This window comes from Arachis ipaensis, chromosome B3, assembly GCF_059453495.1.
Source record: "Arachis ipaensis isolate K30076 ecotype BB chromosome B3, ASM5945349v1, whole genome shotgun sequence".
NCBI classification, from domain to species: Eukaryota; Viridiplantae; Streptophyta; class Magnoliopsida; order Fabales; family Fabaceae; genus Arachis; species Arachis ipaensis.
The window spans coordinates 133,331,047-133,350,390 of record NC_142438.1 but is presented as its reverse complement, the minus strand read 5'-3'; the positions used below and the strand labels follow the sequence as shown (position 1 = coordinate 133,350,390).

General features: G+C 36.2%; 3 protein-coding genes across 4 annotated transcripts; 1 reads left to right on the top strand and 2 right to left on the bottom strand.

Annotated features, from left to right (window-relative positions):
* Positions 1–6,452: 6,452 nt before the first annotated feature.
* On the bottom strand, positions 6,453–7,004 carry LOC110270352 (uncharacterized). The gene is made up of 2 exons (XM_021119496.2): positions 6,789–7,004; positions 6,453–6,713 (listed from the first exon to the last, which is right to left on the bottom strand). The coding sequence occupies exons 1-2, from the start codon at positions 7,002–7,004 to the stop codon at positions 6,453–6,455; spliced, it is 477 nt and encodes a 158-aa protein (XP_020975155.1).
* A 568-nt stretch (positions 7,005–7,572) lies between these two features.
* LOC107631195 (Guanylate-binding family protein) lies at positions 7,573–14,421 on the top strand. The gene is made up of 14 exons (XM_016334555.3): positions 7,573–8,168; positions 8,700–8,861; positions 8,943–9,008; positions 9,162–9,305; positions 9,438–9,551; positions 9,766–9,867; positions 9,958–10,143; positions 10,781–10,870; positions 10,949–11,083; positions 11,202–11,324; positions 11,531–11,616; positions 11,711–12,323; positions 12,487–12,564; positions 13,072–14,421. Exons 1-14 carry the CDS (start codon positions 7,911–7,913, stop codon positions 14,095–14,097), a joined length of 3,183 nt encoding a protein of 1,060 aa, XP_016190041.3. The 5' UTR covers positions 7,573–7,910; the 3' UTR covers positions 14,098–14,421.
* A 113-nt stretch (positions 14,422–14,534) lies between these two features.
* Positions 14,535–17,867, bottom strand: LOC107631197 (quillaic acid 3-O-glycosyltransferase CSL1-like). 2 transcript variants are annotated; one of them, XM_088510242.1, is made up of 8 exons: positions 17,130–17,867; positions 16,906–17,013; positions 16,703–16,825; positions 16,376–16,588; positions 16,030–16,129; positions 15,742–15,890; positions 15,306–15,653; positions 14,535–15,131 (listed from the first exon to the last, which is right to left on the bottom strand). In XM_088510242.1, the coding sequence occupies exons 1-8, from the start codon at positions 17,730–17,732 to the stop codon at positions 14,583–14,585; spliced, it is 2,193 nt and encodes a 730-aa protein (XP_088366368.1). In that variant the 5' UTR covers positions 17,733–17,867; the 3' UTR covers positions 14,535–14,582. The 2 variants fall into 2 exon arrangements, with proteins under 2 accessions (XP_088366368.1, XP_016190043.1); XM_016334557.3 differs by having other exon boundaries at positions 15,742–15,914; positions 17,130–17,809.
* Between the last annotated feature and the right edge of the window lie 1,477 nt (positions 17,868–19,344).

The following is a 19,344-nucleotide window of genomic DNA, read 5'->3' as shown; positions in this document are numbered from 1 at the left end:
ACCACTTTTATTTCTAAGAACAAACATATTGTACAATTAAATAAATATTTTCATCATTTTTTGTCCTAAACTACTAAATATCATTTTCTCTAATGGACCTAGCCAAAGCATTTGTCATCCTATGTCTAAGCATACATGAACAAGTAAACTAAAAAAATAAAAAAGAATATGAGGAGGTTAGCCCCATGACCTTACGACATAGCCTATTAGCCATCGGACTACGCAGTAACTACTCAAACTAGTGAAGCCCTCCTTTTTTTATACCAAAAAAAAAAAAAAAAATACATGAACAAGTAAAGCATCCAAATGAGTAAGAGGTATCTCCATATCTACAATGTTTTTGGTATGGTGTGATATCGGTCTTCCCTTGTTGCAGTGATGCTCTTCCATGCTTCTAAGGAGTCTAAATTAATATCTTTTGTTGACACAATAATTCGATATCATGTATTATTATCCTATTTTAAATATTTTTTAATATTTTTATTTTTACTATTTAAATTTTGACAAACATACTAACAAAAAACTATTTTTATTAAAAGAATATTTTTCAAATAATTTAATAATATTCAAACAAACTTATAATTTATAATACACAAAATTTAGGGTCAGTAATAATCAGAGTAAGGTTTTTTATGTAAGGACATTTGGTGGAAACTACTAACCAAATAAACCAAATAACCAATGTACTTAAAAAGGAATTAATTTCGCACAAACTAAGAAACATATATTGGATATATTTCTTCAAGTAAGTATTATGGGTTTGAATCCTCTCGTATACATACAGAAATTTATTAACAAATAAAAAACTCTAAAATAAAATTCAGTACCTTTGACTTTTCCTGAAAAATACCGTAAAAAAAAATTTTTTCCTTGGCGTATGAGTTATGAGTCGTTGGCGTGTTAACTTTACGCTTTTTATTTTTGTTATGGAGTTAGAAATGGTGTAGAACGTCGATATGGGGTACATGGGTGCAATACATGAGTGTGGTGTCAGAAATCGGACGATCCGAATTCAGAGTAGGTAATCGGACGGTCCGATTAGAGGGGCACAAATCGGACCGTCCGATTTGTGTGTTGCAGGCCAGGTGTCAAGCATGCAGCCTCCCCAGCAGCAGTTCCCCTCCGTGCCTATCTCCCCTTCAATCCCCATTCTCTTTCAGAAGTCACTTTCCTTTCCTGCAATTCAATTTTCACTATTTTCTCTATTTTTCTTCATCTTCACTACAATAAATTTTTGCTTCTTCTACTGTAAAAAAAAAAATTACAATGCAAAAAAAAAAAAAGAAAATATAAAGATGTTGATCGTCTTAAACTACATATTATCAATTATCTTTGCCATTCTGATTATGTAAATTAATTTTTTAAAAATTTATGTTATTATTATTATTACAGATTTATTATTATTATTATTATTATTATTATTATTAGAAGTTTAGGAATGTATATTTAAGGATTAGTTAAAAATATATATATTTAGATTTAGTTAATTGTAATGAATAATAATGTTTGAATTAGATTAATACGATTGGTTAGTCAAAAATATATGTTTAGATCTTGTAATAATTTTGGAGATTATATGTTTAGTTACGTTTAGTCTAATTATTTGTAATAATTTTGGGAATTATGGTTAAGAATTAGTTTTTTGTAATATATGATATATATTATTGATATATTTTGTTACGGTAATAGTTAGTTATTTATTGTTAGATATTTAAATTGATATAAATAAGAATTGAATTTATTTAATTATTAGTTATTATTAATAGTTAGTAAGTAATTATAATTATTGGTGATCTAGAAATTATTATTATCCGTTCCACCATGAATATGTAAATAAATAATTATGTAACAAAAATTTTATTCAAATATTTACGTAATAGTATGTTGGAGTTAGATTAAATTAATTAGTATTATTAATAATTATTAATATTCTTGATGTAAATATTTGAATTAGCTATTATTATTAGAGAATTAGTTCGATCGAAATGTTTTTAATAATGATAGTTAAATAATTAGTAAGTTAGTTGTTTCTATATATGCGCATGCATGTTAGTTATTAAATTAGCATTAGTCCAATATAATAAATTAGTTATTATTATTAGAGAATTATAAACTTTTAATATTGAATTAGGGTTTACTATTAATTTACTAATAATTTGTTATGTTTTTGTAGAGTTTACGAAATTTGACATGTAGTTATCTATTGTCTCCGGATAGATACAATCATATTGTAGATGAGCATTTACGGTTTACTAATTTTTATCATGTTTCTCAAATTAGAATAGTTCAACACCAGAAATCACTAGTAAATGCAAGAGCTAATCGATTCACCATATCTGTGTTCAAGAAGGCCGCCAAGAAATGTAAGAGCTTTGTGAAAGATGTAAAGTGGTCCATGAGAAAGTAGTGGATGTGTAATTAAGAGATTATGTGTATCACTTAAGTTTTGTTTGTATCATTACTATGAACGGCATCTGAGCGCGACTTTTCATATACACTGAAAACATCTCTTGCATGCTCGCTTTATCAGTTATATATTTGGTTTGAAATTGAACGAATCCGCCAAATACTGGTATAGGATACCTGTATAAAATGCATGATATTTTTCTTGACACCTCAGAATCTATCTTCTCACAAATCACACCTTTTAGTTCCTCGAATGAGATTATGAATGGAATAACAATTTCTAATAGATTTTCAGAGACAAATTTCACTCCTTCAGATGTTTGTAACAAAATCTGACCAAAATAATATATTTTTAACAGGACTCTATCATCCATATTTCTCACTCACATTACTATAAACTCCACTCTCAGGTTTTTAACACTCAACTGAAATAATAGAGATACACCTCAAGGAAGAAGAAGAACAGCTCGAAAGAGACGAAGAGATTTAGAAACTCGGATGGCGCGCGCACACACACACACAATTTCTATTTGTCCGTTGGAATATTTTATATTATACTAAAATCAGACGGACCGATTTGCATTTTGCGAAATTAAAAAAAAAATTAATCCTACTAAAATTGGACGGTCCGATTACAATGTCCAAAATTCAAAATTTTCCCTCCACACAAATCGGACTGTCCGATTTGTGACCCCAAAATTTCATAACAAAGAAACCGGACGGTCCGATTTCTCTCCTCTAAACTTGAAATAAAGCGTACTTGTATTGCACCCCTATGTCCATAACTAGGGGTGGCAATGGGTAGGGTAGGGTAGGGTTTGAATCCAACCCTAACCCTACTCGTGGGTTGAGAAATACCCAACACTAATCCTACCCGCACTCAACCCGCGGGTATCCAACTCTACCTGTGGGTTGACAAAAATGGAGGCCACTATATTGTTAAAAATTGTATTTATATCTCATTAAATAAGAAATATGTTTTATAAAAATAAATGAGTAAAGTTTATAAATTTATAAATTTGGTTCAGTGGCCAAGAAGTTTTTGCACATGTTTAAGGTCCTTGGTTCAACTCTCATATATAACATTTTTAATCATAGAGAAAAGGACAAATAGGTCCCTGATATTTTGCCCCTCGGACATTTTCGTCCCTGAGCTTTTGAAAATACTTTTAAATCTCCGACATTCACAAATCTTGGACGGATGGGTCCCTCCGTCGAATTGCCTCCGCCAGACCCGTCGAAGAAGTCTGATGTGGCTCCCGTGCGGATGACGTGGCATGACTGGTTGACACCTGGACTGCTAAGTTGAAAGCTACATTAAAAAATTGGACAATTAAGTCCCTGCACCACTAAACTACGTCGTTTTGCTCTCATCCCTTACAAAGTCCCTTACAATACCCATTACACCCATACCACCCTTTTTGAATTACATTAAACCCTAAGGATACCAACGATCATCATACTCTATTTCTCCCTCCAAAAAGATCACTACCCAGGCTGAGACATTTGTCGTGTGCAATGGCTGTCGAAGAGGCCTCCATTGTTGTTTGAGTTGTTGTCTTCGTTACCGAAGGTAAGAAGTCTGTATTGTAGCTTAGTTAGTGGATTGTGAGGTTAAATACTTATACAAGTATGAACTGTGTTGTGAAAGGACTGATCGTGCACGTTGATAGAGATTGTCAAAGAAGTATTGGAGTTTTTCGATTGAAATTAAATTACTGTTAGGGCAAAGAAAGCTTCTGGGGTGATTTTGTGTTTCTGTATGTTGAATGTTATTGCCTTTTAATATGTGAAAAGAGTAATTCTTGATCATTGTTTACAGTTTTTTGTTTTTCTTTTTTCAGATGGTTGATGTGTTTGTAGTGCCCGTGTTCCACCATGGAGGTAATTTTGTGAGAGAAAGTAATGGCTCTCTGGTGTACAAAAATGGGAAGGTGGAGAAGTTTCCAGAAATGGACCTGGACTTCGTTAATTTCGGAGACTTGATCACACTGTTTAAGGGCCTAAGGTACCAATCATACAAGACAGTTTATTGGTTTTGATCCAAGGAGTCCTGATATTGAGTCTGGGCTGCATATATTGACAGGGGATGCAGGGATTAACGAAATGCGAGAGAACAAAATGAAGAGTACAGAGACGGATGAGTTTTACCTATACTTTTACCACCCTGTTGATGAACCTGAAATTGTGGAGGATGCTGGAAAGCAAAGTAACAGTCTTGATGAGGGAGAGGTTTTGGTGGATGATCAGAGTTTGTCATCTGATGATGGGTACGAGACTACGGAGAATGAGCCCTACAAACCTCCGTCTCCCGAGTTTGAAAGTAACAATGATGATGATAATACCAGTGCTGATGATAAGGGTAGCAAAAGGCAGAGAGTAATGAAGGGAAAGAAGAAAGTTGTGTCTTCAAAGAAGACAACTGCAAAGAAGACAGGTGCTAAAAGAAAGAGGAAGAGAGTAATGAAGGGAAAGAAGAAAGTTGTGTCTCCAAAGAAGACAACTGCAAAGAAGACAGGTGCTAAAAGAAAGAGGAAGACGTGGAAGAAGATGGAATAAAGTAGTGGACCCAATGAGCAGCAGAGCAGAAAGAATGTTGGGCCTGATCCTAATGTGTAGCCCAACAGAGGCCCACAACCCAACAGGGACCAACATGTTAGGTTCTATGTGAGCCTGATCCAAGATGATGATGATGACCCGGTATATGATTATGAATATAAGAATTTACATACACCTATTTCATCAGATGATGAATCTAGCAAGCATAAATTCTCTGAGTTTGATGATGATTATGAGCATGGAGAGGGGAGGTTTGAGTTAGGGACTAGGTTAGCCACCCTTGAGAGATTTAAGGAAGTTGTAAAAGACTCATTCATTGCTGAGGGTAGGGAGCTTAGATGGATTAAGAATGACAACGAGAGAGTGAGGGTGGCATGCATGGATGAGTGTCCGTGGCTGGTTTATTTATCATACAACAAATCTCTGCAATGCTACCAGGTGAAGACTTACAAAAATGACTATACATGTGCCAGGGACATGGGAAGTAATGCCAGGCTCCAGATGTAAGTTTTATATATTATTGTGAAATGTTGAACCTTTAAACTGTTATTTATCCTAAGTCTCATGAATACTGTCTTATGTATCACAACCAGGTTCCAAGTACTGTGGCAGCAACACCAAACCCTGTAACACCAGCTTCCGTGGCAGACCAACTCCATCCAGGTCGTGTAACTAGAGGTACACCATTTAGGCCTCCACTTCAAGTTCCATCTACAGCTCACCAAATAATTCAACCAAAAACTTCAAAGATCAGGCCCAAACAGAAGATATTCAGGCCACCTGCCCCACTTTGCCCCAGTTTACTCCCACCTCCAAGTCAGCCTGCACCACCACAGCCACAACCACAAGGTGCTACACATGTCCCACAACCATCTCAAGTCAGGCCAGGACCGAGTACAGCAGCTTCCAAGGAGACATTGACAGTAGCAAGCACAGCAACAACAAGACTATTCAAATTCATTCTTAATCCACCATCCATCAATCCAAAGACTTGAAGAAATATGACATCTTGGGCATCCCACTATGCCTTGTAATAGCACTTAGGAAACTTGAATGTGACAACAATATTTTTTTGGGAGAATTATTATTTTTTTTTTTTGGAGAAGCTCTTAGGATTTTATAAACTGTTGCAAACTTGTTAGGTGTTTGAGGCTTACTTTTGTGATGTTAAGCTTCATAATACTATACACTTGAACACATTTGTTCTTTTTGGGCAGCTTTTAGAAAATGTGACTGTCGCAAAGATGTTTACATAACTTTCAATATATGTTATGTGTTTATGTATACAACTTTTATGACTACTTTTCTCAATCATTCAATGCTTCTTTAGATATTGACAACATAATTTCAACAACCTACTGATATCATAACTTTAATTGCATTTAGATAGATAATAGGATACATAAATTGCCTAAACAGCATGTTTCAATACACAACAAAAACCTGGATCAACACATTTTCCTACTCTACTTTCTAAAATTCATTTCTCAGTCACTACATACATAAAAAGCAGCCACAACAGCACATACAATTATAACAACACAACAAGCTAATGGATTTTTTTTCTTCTCTAGCACAGTAACCTTCTCTTCCAGAATAGCCATCCTATGATGAAATCCCTCTTCCTCTTCAACAACTTCTACCTCTTTCTCAACCAGACGTCCTTTTTCAAAGATGTAACCACTACTTCTAATTCTAGCAAGATGCTCATCGACCCAAAGAAAAAACTTGCAATGCGGTTGGTTTTCCTATCAAAATTTCCAAAATAATGTACTATATAAAACCATTCAAACAGAACAAAATTCCCAGGTTTCTTATCTTACCTTATAGAATGGGCAACCCAAGAAAACTCTGTTTGGGTTGCTAATCGTCCTCGACATATACATTATCGCATAAACTCCACAGAAGCATCTCGGGGCGACATCGTCCTTCAGGTCTCCGTCGTGCACAACACAAGGGTCTAAGCTTGAAGCAGAATTTTCTTCACTTACTCTCCTGCGGCTTCTTCTCGACGTTGCTGATGCTCCATTAGCAGCCATGGTTGATGCAGGTTGAGCTCCTCACCACTGGCCTCCAAAAAGAAACACAATCAATTTAAGGATTAGGGATGAGAGCAAAACGACATAGTTTAGTAGTGCAGGGACTTAATTGTCCAATTTTTGAAATGTAGCTTTCCACTCAGCAATCCAGATGTCAACCAGTCATGCCACGTCATCCGCACAGGAGTCACATCAGACTTCTCCGACGGGTCTGGCGGAGCAACTCGACGGAGGGACCCATCCGTCCAAAATTTACGAAGGTCGGAGATTTAAAAGTATTTTCAAAAGTTTAGGAACGAAAATATCCACGAAGCAAAAGGTCAGGGACCTATTTATCATTTTCTCTTAATTATATATAACACATATTATGAGGAGTGCGGGTAGAGTTGAGATTCAACCCGCATCCTACCCGCTCCGTGCCCAACTCTACTCGTAGCGGATCGAATTGACAATCCTACCCAACCGGATTGACAATCCTACCCAATCGAATTGGGTACCCACGGATAGAGAGGCCTATCCATAACAAAGCATAACACACGTACGTTTTCGATATAAAAGAAAATGAGCCTTAGCTTTATACGCACGCTGTGCTTCCAAACCGCAATACAAATAAAAAGCGAACATAGAGAGACAGCAAGCGCTACTAGTCTCCTCTCTTTCACTTTTTTCCTCTGTCTTTCTTTAAACCCTTGCTTTTGGTTTTCCCTCCCCAATTTTAAACCTCCCTGGAAGACAGTTTGTGGGAGAGAGAAAAGAAAAAGGCAAAATTGTTTTATTTTATTTCCAAATAACGAAAACCAACAACTCTTGGTACGAACGAAGAAGAATTCCCAAATATAAGAAGAAAGAACAAGGAAGGCGCAAAAGGAAAAAGAAAAGAAAAGAAAAGAAAAGAAACAAAGCACGATGATGCATAGGCTTTTCAGAGGCAGGGACACTCCCGCCGATGACTCCCCGCCGCCCTATTCGGTGGCGTCATCGTCTCCCTCGGCCTCGCCTGTCACCGGTCCGGCGAGGCCAATTCGTCTCGTGTACTGCGATGAGAAGGGAAAGTTTCGGATGGATCCGGAAGCGGTTGCGACCTTGCAACTCGTCAAGGAGCCCATCGGTGTCGTCTCCGTCTGCGGACGAGCCCGCCAGGGCAAGAGCTTCATTTTGAACCAGGTAATTCCCACTTCTTCTTCCAATTCGACGGCAATTTCTGCGGTTTGCTTGAGTTTAGGGTTTTGTATTGTGGTGTACCTGTTGTAAATTAGGGTTTTTGTATGACGGTGATGGTTACTCGGTTTATAAGTGTTGATTGCCTTGCATTTATGCCAAAATATCAAGTGCATTATATTCTGTTGCGATTAGCCTCTTGTTGAATGATACGCAGGACCATTGTTGACCATTTAGTTGACCACAGTGGAGTGTCTACTCGTGTTCTGGTTTGTGTGCGATTATAACGTTGTGGGATTGTGTGTCCTTCTGTCATCATTGGAAAATCTCGGGCAAAAACTTCTTGCTAATTTATACTACCGTATGTACAAGAGAAAGAATGTGATAAATTGGCAATCTAAATTGTTTACTTGACTGGGGTTTTGAGCTATTGCTCTAGTTTTTGTATCTTTATGATTTATGAAATATAGCTTCTCAGGGAATAGTTTCTGCGGGCTTTATTATCATAAATTTGTGGCTAACAATTTTGCATTGCAGCTTTTAGGAAGGAGTAGTGGATTTCAAGTAGCCTCAACGCATAAGCCATGTACCAAAGGGCTTTGGTTGTGGAGTACACCTTTGAAGAGGACTGCTCTTGATGGAACAGAGTACAATCTCTTGCTCTTAGACAGTGAAGGAATTGATGCATATGATCAAACGGTTGGTCTTTCAGTTTCCATGCAATCGAGACATGCTTTCTGATCGTTTTTATGTTCACCCATTATTATTTTTTCTATACAGGGAACATACAGCACACAGATATTCTCATTGGCTGTACTTTTGTCTAGCATGTTCGTATATAACCAGGTAGGGATAGACAACTGCCACATATATTTGCTCGGGCATAATTGCTTTATGACATTTCAGGATCTGTTAACAATTACATAGGGATTTATTACCAGCTTTGTTCCCCTCTTTCTGGATTCTTATGGAAGTTAAAACGATGTTTTCTTTGTCCAGATGGGTGGTATAGATGAGGCTGCTCTTGATCGTCTTTCTCTAGTTACTCAAATGACAAAGCACATTCGTGTTAGAGCATCTGGAGGAAAGGCTTCTGTATCAGAACTTGGACAGTTTTCCCCCATATTCGTTTGGCTTTTAAGGGTAGGTTGTGTGCTTATGTTTGGAATGAATGTCACAATATTTTTTTTTTTAATTTTATTTTATTTTTAAAATTGTATCATAGCTTACCCTATTCTCACTGACAACTTGCATGCTTTTCCCTCTTGTTGGCAGGACTTCTATTTGGACCTAACAGAAGATAACAGAAAAATAACACCCCGCGATTATCTGGAACTTGCTTTAAGGCCAGTCCAAGGGAGTGGAAAGGATATAGCTGCTAAGAATGAGGTATTTTTCCACCAACTATTTTACTTGTTTGTTCAAGGAAGCAGCTGTATATTCATGGATGTTATAGTTTTTAGGAATATTCTATTAGTATCACCCACGTACTCTATCCATTTTTCTTTACCTATCTTATATATTCTGTTTATAAGTTCTTTCAACGTATTTTATTTTATGTCCTTTCTGGAGTTCCTAACTTTTTGAGAATATCAATCAATAGATTCGAGATTCTATTCGAGCTTTATTCCCAGACAGGGAATGCTTCACCCTTGTGCGACCTTTGAACAATGAAAATGATCTACAGCGACTGGACCAAATATCGGTTAGTAACTTATTAGCTACTAAATGCTTCTCTAGTCATTTTGTTATCTATTTTTCTATCCTTTTTTTATAATTTGTCTTCAATATGCAGTTGGACAAACTAAGACCTGAATTTCGAGCTGGCCTTGATGCTTTCACTAAGTTTGTATTTGAGAGAACAAGGCCCAAACAAGTTGGGGCAACTATGATGACAGGACCTGTATTGGTTGGTATTACTGAATCGTATTTGGATGCGCTCAACCATGGTGCTGTTCCTACAATTTCTTCCTCCTGGCAGGTGAATGTTAAATCCTTATATTGTTATTCAGGCTTATATGAGAAACAAAACAGGCTTAATGTATAATTATTGTATAAAGAAGTTCCCAACTTCTCATATATATCAAATATGTTTAAGATTTCAGCTATATGCAGTAATAACGAATAACATGAATGTTATATTTTAGAAGTTTTAATAGTTCATTGGGTAATATAGGAATATTTTTTAGCTGTCCAATGTTCTACTTTGCTTTCTATCTCCCTTGGATTATGCTTAAGATTGGCATGCTACTAGGGTTGGTCCATTTAAGAAATGCGATTATCAATAAAATGAATCTTTTTGATTATTGATGTAACTTGCACCCAATGATGTGAAGTAATACTTATTCTTTGCACAGCTACCACAATGTTTTCTAGAACTGGGATATCTAACATGCAGTTGATATATACCAAGAAAATTCCTTTGCAGCAACTTAATTTGTGAATCACACGCTTTCTATGCCCTTCTTTTTGTTTGAATGATTACTCCTGTTTTGATTCATGCAGGCATACCCATTTAATTTGTGAATCACACTCCTTCTAGGGGAATCACATGTTATAATAATTCAGTATTTTGAATTTCATTTGCTTACTGTTGACTTTATTTTGTTGTTTTGCAGAGTGTTGAAGAAGCGGAGTGTCGCAGGGCATATGATTCTGCTACTGAAGCTTATATGTCTTCTTTTGACCGTTCAAAACCACCTGAGGAGGTGGGTATTGTGTGTGAATATCATTTTTGTAGGGCGTATTGTTTTCTCTCGTTCCTTTACTAATTGCAGTGCTTGCAGATTGCTATGAGAGAAGCGCATGATGAAGCAGTTCAAAAGTCAATGGCTGCTTTTAATGCAAATGCTGTAGGAGTTGGTTCTGCCAGGAAGAAATATGAGGGCCTTCTTCAAAAGTTCTTCAAAAAAGCATTTGAGGTATTTGAAAACATGAGGATTTAGATATAGCTATTTTTTGTATTAGATAACACCTTTTCTCTTCCAGTTATGGTTGTGGAAAAATCATCTGTATGCTTTGTCACTTATTGACCAACAGGATTATAAGCGGAATGCATTTATGGAGGCAGACATACAATGCTCAAATGCCATACAGTCTATGGAAAAGAGGCTGAGGGCAGCTTGTAATGCTTCTGGTGCAACAATTGATAATGTTGCAAAGGTAAAATTTAAATATTGATGATACCTGTTAGTTCTGTAAGTGTAAAGATATTCAAAGTTTCAGAATCATCCAACATTTATGCAAAGGAAACTTGGTTAAAAGGATACCTGAATAGAAGAAAGCTAAAATTTGTGCTGTCTTCCCTTGTAAAAATTAAGGTGGCCTTGTTGAAATGGCAACCCAATTTGACATTGTATCTGTTGCAGGTTCTTGATGCTCTATTATCAGAATACGAAAAGACTGTTCAAGGTCCAGCGAAGTGGCAAAAGCTTTCTGTCTTCTTGCAACAAAGGTTTGTGCGTGTGTGTTAACAAAGCATCTTTTGCGGTCTTGCCTTTTTTTATTTGTTTTTCTGACTCTTAATATGTATTCTTTTGTTGCGGTAGTTTTGAAGGCCCAGTGCTTGACCTTGTTAAGAGGCTAACAGATAAAGTTGAATCAGAGAAGAATTCTGTTGCTTTACAATGTCGGATGATTGAAGACAAGATGGCCCTACTGAACAAGCGGCTGGAAGCCGTTGAGAACGAAAAGTCTGAGTACATTAGGCGATATGAGGATGCCATGAATGACAAGAAGAAACTAACCGATGAGTATATGAATCGCATAACTGATCTGCAGGCTAATCGTCGCTCACAGGAGGAGAGGTATTCTAGCTTATTAAAATCACTAGAGTCTGCCAAGCAAGAGTCTGTGGAGTGGAAAAGAAAGTGTGAGCAAGCTATATTGAAGCAAAAAGCTGAGGAAGATCAAGCTAGTTCTGAAATAGCAGCCTTAAAGTCTCGGAGTAGTGCTGCTGAAGCAAGATTAGCAGCAGCAAAGGAACAAGCTCAGTCTGCTCAAGAGGAGGCTGAAGAGTGGAAGCGGAAGTGTGATTCTGCTATGAGGGATGCAAAGAATGCTCTAGAGAAGGCAGCTATTGCCCAAGAGCGCACAAACAAGCAGACACAGTTGAGGGAAGATGCTTTAAGAGAAGAATTCTCCGACACTTTGGCTGAAAAAGTGAGCTCTATCTTCTTTGGCTTTTGTTTTGCAAATATCTATTTGTCTAGTAAGACTGTTGAATAAGCACCATTATGAACAGATTACTTGCATCTTTAGTTGAAGGTTATATATATTAATGGGTACTGGATATCTGATGTGTTTTGCCATGTTAACTATGCAGGAAGATGAAATAAAGCAGAAGACTGCCAAAATTGAGCATGCTGAGAAGTGTTTAACAACTTTGAAGTTAGAATTGAAGGTGAGATTCTTGGCTTGAGTGTGTTTTTTCCAGAGAATTATTGTTAAGGGCTCATAGTATGACAAGATTTATGTTTATTTATGTTATCATATATATGCGATGCTTCTGGCCAATTTCTATCTTGTTTTTAATTATGGCCATGCATCTCAAAAGGTGTTGATCTTCAATGCCAAGCAAGCTTCCTGGTGTCTGGGCTTTTCCATCTCTTATAATTTCTTGGTTTTTGTTACCTTCACTTGACACGGGTTGTAACTTGCAAGTTTGCCCTCCAAAATGGTTATTCTGTAATGCCGTAAGATTTGGTCTTTATCACAGCCGATGCTTTCATTGTGTCTATACTGTTCATTCTTATGCCAACAATGTACGATGTAATCATAATCCACTAGAGATAATGAAATAGAGGATACAACTTCACTATCTTACTTCAGAAGAGCATTTTGTCCATTAATGCTTTTATAGTAAGACTTTAGGGACTAATGCCGTGTTTGACTCTAAATATATCTGCAGGCTGCTGAATCTAAGATAAGGAGTTATGAAGGTGAAATATCATCACTAAGGACTGAAATTAATGAATTGACTGAGAATTTGAAAACAGAAAATGCTAAGGCCCAATCATATGAGAGGGATGCCATCGTGTATCAGCAGGAGAAGGAGCATTTGCAGGAGAAGTACCATTCTGAATTCAAAAGATTTGAGGAGCTTCAGGAAAGATGTAAAACTGCTGAAAAAGAAGCTGCAAGGGCCACTGAAGTGGCTGATAAAGCACGGTCTGAAGCAGGTATGGCCCAGAAGGAGAAGAGTGAGATGCAGAGACTGGCAATGGAGAGGCTGACACATATTGAGAGGGCCGAGAGGAAAATTGAAGGTTTGGAGAGGGAGAAAGACAATCTGCAAAATGAATTGCAGAGAATTAAGGATTCCGAGAAGGATGCACTTAGCACAGTTGCAAAACTGGAAGAAAAGGTGCAACAGAGAGAGAAGGACTTGGAAATGCTTTTGGATAAAGATAAAACACACAGGCGAAATAATGCTCAGATTCTTGAACAGCTTTTAGAAACAGAACGACAAGCACATACACAGGCAAATGACCGGGCTGAGGCTCTCTCTCTCCAACTACAGTCTGCACAAGCCAAAATTGATTCTCTCCATTTGGAGCTGACTAAGTATCGATTGAATGAATCAGCATTTGATGGTAAAATGAAAGCTCCATCCCATGGTAAGCGGATGAGAGTAGATGATGAATTTGGTGTGGACTCTGTCCAAGACATGGATGCAAGCCCTCAAACTGTTAGGGGAAACAAGAGATCTAAAAGTACATACACGCAACCAGAAGATGGGGGTTCCATTTTTGAGGGTTCTGAGGAGAATTACAGTCAGCATACGAACCAGGAGGATTATAAAAAGCTTACAGTGGCGCAGCTTAAGCAAGAGCTGACAAAACATAACTATGGTGACCAGCTACTTAAGTTGACTAAACCCAACAGAAAAGATATTCTTGCCCTGTACGAGAAATGTATTCTGCAGAAGTCATAGATACGGGGAAAAGACTTATGTAGGATGCTGTGCGATGGTTGCTTACTTGCTTACATATTAGACTAGAAATGTTGTGTGGGTTTAACCTTTTTTACCCCCCGTTTTCTGAGTTCATATTTGCCGAGTGTTTTCTACTTGAATTTGTTGCTAGTAATGATCATCAGACAGGCCATAAAATATTTTGATGGCCCGATCTTTCTTTGTTGAGTGGTCGAGTTAGCTGTAGTTATTACATTTTTGTATAGTTTATCATGTATTTATTTGTTACTGTTAACATTGTTTGCACATTAAGGAGTTAAACATTGACAGTAGTTCTTTTTTTTTTTATATGCCCAATGTTGTGTTTCCTGAAATTCAGATTGAAGATCGATTGGTTAATCAATATGGGTTTTCGTGATTCGTAATTTTAGCACAACCTAAAGAAAAAGCTCAGCGCATTAGAACCACAAAACAATATATTTGTATATTAATTGTAGATGATATCATTACACACAGCTTAGAAGTGTAAAACATCCCAAAAGAATCATGGTAGCAATGATAACACACATGGCTAATAACTTTGAAATGCGTCCCTTGTCCTTCCTTATTACCAACCCTTCAATTATAGGGTAGTTAACGGTAATGATGAAACCTGCAATGAAAAACTGCACAAACATCTTGTCCCAACTACCAACAAATACCGCTCTGTAGACTCCACCCAGAAAGCAACATATATTGATCGTGATGACGGCAAGCATTGGAGCTATGAAGATGCTGGATGCTCGGAAATCATATTTATCCATTTGGTACAGCTGAGTTTGTTCATCATCCGCTACTTTGTTTGTTGGCAAGAAATTTGCTTCTCTTATACCTACTTTCTTTAGCAGTGCATCCAAACACCCGTATAGATGACAAGTAATTGATTTCATCATCCATATCCTCTGCTCATTCATCCATTTGTGAAGTGTTCCTCCTGTTATGAGGACTTCCTCCAAATGATTTAAAAGAGCTGATACAAAGATGAATACAAATATGATGAAAAATGGGTCTCCAACCTGTCAAACAAATTTTCAAAGATTGTTGTTATAGTCTATGAAGCAAATATATGGAAGAATTGTAGGTACGATTTTGAACTGAGATTCTGGTTGAACTAAGATGCAGATATTGCAAGAAAATCATATACATAAATGCTGACGCTTGAGCTCCAAGATTTCAGGTAGCGTTGTTACCTTGGGGTACAAGGGAATTCCATGAAGTAAACAGAGCTGAGGGATGGTGGCAAAACACCATAGAGGGAAGCAATAAAGAGGGAAATATGTGAGTTCTGCAAAACATAGTCTCTGAAGGACTGGCATCCTTGAAGGACCGTAGATAAGAGAGCAATATTTGTTTATACCATTTTCAAATAAACCGCTGTACCATCTAGTGCCTTGGATTAACACATCATTCAAATTTGTTGTAGCTGATCCTAGGAACTGTGGCCTAGATGGTTCACAGAAAACTGAAGTCCATCCATTGCAATGCAATATGAATCCAGTGAGATAGTCTTCCACAACACTATCGTATAAGAAACCAACCTGAAAAAAAGGTTCAAAATATGTATATACTTTTTCTAAATGAGTTTTTATGTATATCTGAATTAATGGGACTAAAAAGTTTACCTACCTCTTGTCCCCATTTAGTACTTATTTCATATTCACAAGAAGCCAATAAGTGAGTTTCTCCTTCTAGTAATGCATTCCCACCAGAAGCGGAATCACTTGTGTAGTTTTGAGTAAGTGATTTGATGAACTCATTGGATGAACCAAAATATTCTTTAAGTTGAGTCAGATCAGTCCCTAACATTTAATACTCAGAAAGTGTAACGAGTTGCAATCATAAGGGCAATGCTCACAGCTCAATGAACTGAAATCTTATGCCGAGAAGAAACTAGGAAAATATTGTGTTGAATACCTTTGATAGTGAGATTTCCACAAAGTGACACCCTTTTTATATAAAAGCCTGTACCAGACATTACTGGACCCTTAAGGCCGTCCATACCTCTCCATTGAAGCTGAAATGTTGTCAACAAAAGTTTATTTAAGCACACATTTAACCATCATTACCTTGGTTTAAGGGCTATATGCACGTGAAGCATTGTCATTTACTGTGTGCTTTAGAAACATACACAACCACTTTATATATAAATTTAAAAATATTATAATTGATAGTGAGTACATGTTTTCGAAATATGCTCCAGAAGTAGGCAAGTATTTCCAGTATAAACAATTGTACTAGATAGCAATCTTGATGCCCTTACTGTGAATATTGATCTCAGCTGACTATTATAGATGTCATTCTTACTGACATTGTAAAATTTCTGAGGAAACTGAACAAAAGCTAAGGAGGATGATATCTTCGGATCAAGGTGAAAACACATGGCGTATCGCGCTGAACTTGGATCGTTACAGAACATGTCACAGTCCAAAACTAGAATGTAGGGAGAATTGCTAATCACAGCAGAGACTCGGAGCTGCAAGGTTATATTTATTATGTAAGATGAGGAAGCGTCATCACATGTGTCATATTTGCAAAGCAAATTTTGAGTGTATATATATTTTGGAAGATATGAAGAGTGTAATCATACAAGGACATTGAGTGCTCCAGCCTTGAAATGGTGGGGATGAGATGGTCTTTTCTCACGGGAAACATACACAAGGCGAGGAATTTTGCCATTATCTGCATCATCAAAGATATTACCTTCCATAACCTGCCAAAGTCAGAAGATTTATTCTCCTATGATTGCAGATTATAGATTAACACCAAAAATTCTATTAGCCTATTATGTACCTCAATGCTAGGAGGGTGATCTTGAACATTTATGGTAGGATCATCTCTTGAAATGGCCATATTATCTCTGAATGACACAATCTTTTCCTTAAAGGCCTCATATTTTTCCTGCATAACAATTGACTTACATTAAATTAAGTAAGCACGGCTTACTGCTATAAACTACTAAAAACCCAAAACGTCAAGGACATAAAGATTCAAACTTTCAATTTAACACAGTCAACCTCAATCTGCTTCTTATCTTCCACATACAAACTGCTTCTTACAAAATCAGACTCATCATCATCTGAAGAAGAAAAGAAAGCCTTGGGGCACCTGCTCTTAATTCTGTACCTTGTGCAGAATGGAATCCACAACCTTGCGAAGTTGGAAGCCTCCCTCATTGCATGCAAGGTAACAGAGGAACCCCCATCATCCGAAAGATACACATTGAGCTTCTCAGGAGGATAATCAAGGGCCATGGCAGATAGGACAGTGTTCATCACCTCAAAAGTAGGCTCCTTAGTATGATCAGCAGTGCATATGAACACATCAACAGCAGGAAGTTTGTGATCTTCAGGCAACCTCTCCGGAAAGACGGTGCGCGAGACGGGACGCCAGCGATACGCACGGCCGAGGATCCATATAAAGGAGAGAATGATCTCTGAAGCAAAGACAAGGAGCCATGGAAACAAGAGGCTTTCTGTGGTGTGAGGCGGTTGGAAAAGAAAAGAGAATCTGTAGTAGAAGATGAAGCATAAGGCTGTGGAGTGGAGAAGCATGTGGACTCTGTTTGTGACAAGTAAGAGCTTGTGGACATGGCTGCTATGAAGAGGAGAGTCCTCCATTTCTGTTCCCTACAGACTCTGACATATAATGTCTTAGGAAACCATCTTTCCTTAAATAATTCGCAAGTGCTACGCACTTTGTCTTTGTAAATTATATTATTATGTCATCATCACAGGAGTTGGGGGGAAGGATGTAAACGAGAAAATACTCCATTTTAGTCTTTAATTACTTCAATTTAGTCTTTAAATTTTTCTTTTCAATTGACTCTGTACGACGACAGGATCTATTGTGATTAAAATTTAAAAAATTTAAAAACTAAATTGAAATAATTAAAATTTCAAAGACTAAGTTAATACTGAGTGTAATTTTAGAGACTAAACCGAATATTTTTTAAAATGTAAACTGTACTAAGTCAATAATCACCGCCTACGGCACTACCAACAGCCAGAAACTGGAAAACAACAATTATATTTTTTAAAGATTGGATTTCCTGGGATACATATTTCAACTATCACAGTTATAGTAAGTTAATTTTTAATTAAATTTAATTATAATTTTCTTTGTTGTTTTAATTTTTTAACTAAATCAATTATAAGTTATTAATTAATTTAGTTGAATTTAATTACTAAAATGACTTAATTATATATATAATATCATTGTTTTAATATTTACGAAAATGATTTGTTATAGTTATTATTTTTCATTTCCAAATCTTAGTTGCATTTTATTAACTTTGATTATCTAACACTTTCAACAATTTCAGCTAAAACTTAGAGACATATTTATCCATTTAGACTCAGTTTAATAAATTTTTCACTTTTTAACAATAGTTATTATTAAAGATAGATTTTTAACAATGATAGTAATTATATTTGATTAATTGTAGTAAAAGTGATCTTTTAATAAGTATAAATTGCAACAATCATATTTGATAAAATTTAAAATGATTTTAATAGATATAATATAATAAAAAAGGAATAAATAAAAATATCTTGTTCCACCAATTTGTTAAATAGAAAAATCAGACATTTTAGCTATTACAATTATGTTTTATATTCAAATAAAATAAGATATATTATATCAAATCAAAATCAAGTTCCACAAAGTCAAGTCAAATCAAATTAAATTGGATACCTAATAAAATTGAGAAGTCAACATGCATACATAATAATTTTGTAATCATTAATTATATAACTAACATAAGGAAAAAAAACAAGGAAATTAAGAATATCCAAAATTTTTACCATATTATTTTTGAGAGTTAATAGTTAAAATCGTTTCTAAAAGATACTTCAATTTTTATTTTCGTCCCCGAAAGATAAATTTAATCAAAATCATCCTCGAAAGATTTAAAATTAATCGCGTTAATCCCTCCATCCATTCTGTCACTAACGGCATTAAATTAGAGTCCCAACACAACGACTCGACCCGGCGGTCACAGACTCTCCTTCTCCTTTATGCGTCTCAGCCTCCATGCCAATTCCTGAAGATATTTACAAATTTTATTAATTAATATTATTAATATTATTGATATTATCATTAATATTATTAATATTAATAAACGGTTACTAACCGTTTAGTACCATTTGGTTGAAGGGACACAACCTTTTAAGGATTGTGTATGTTCAAAACATTGTGCCTATTGGCTAAAGGGATACAACTCTTTAAGAG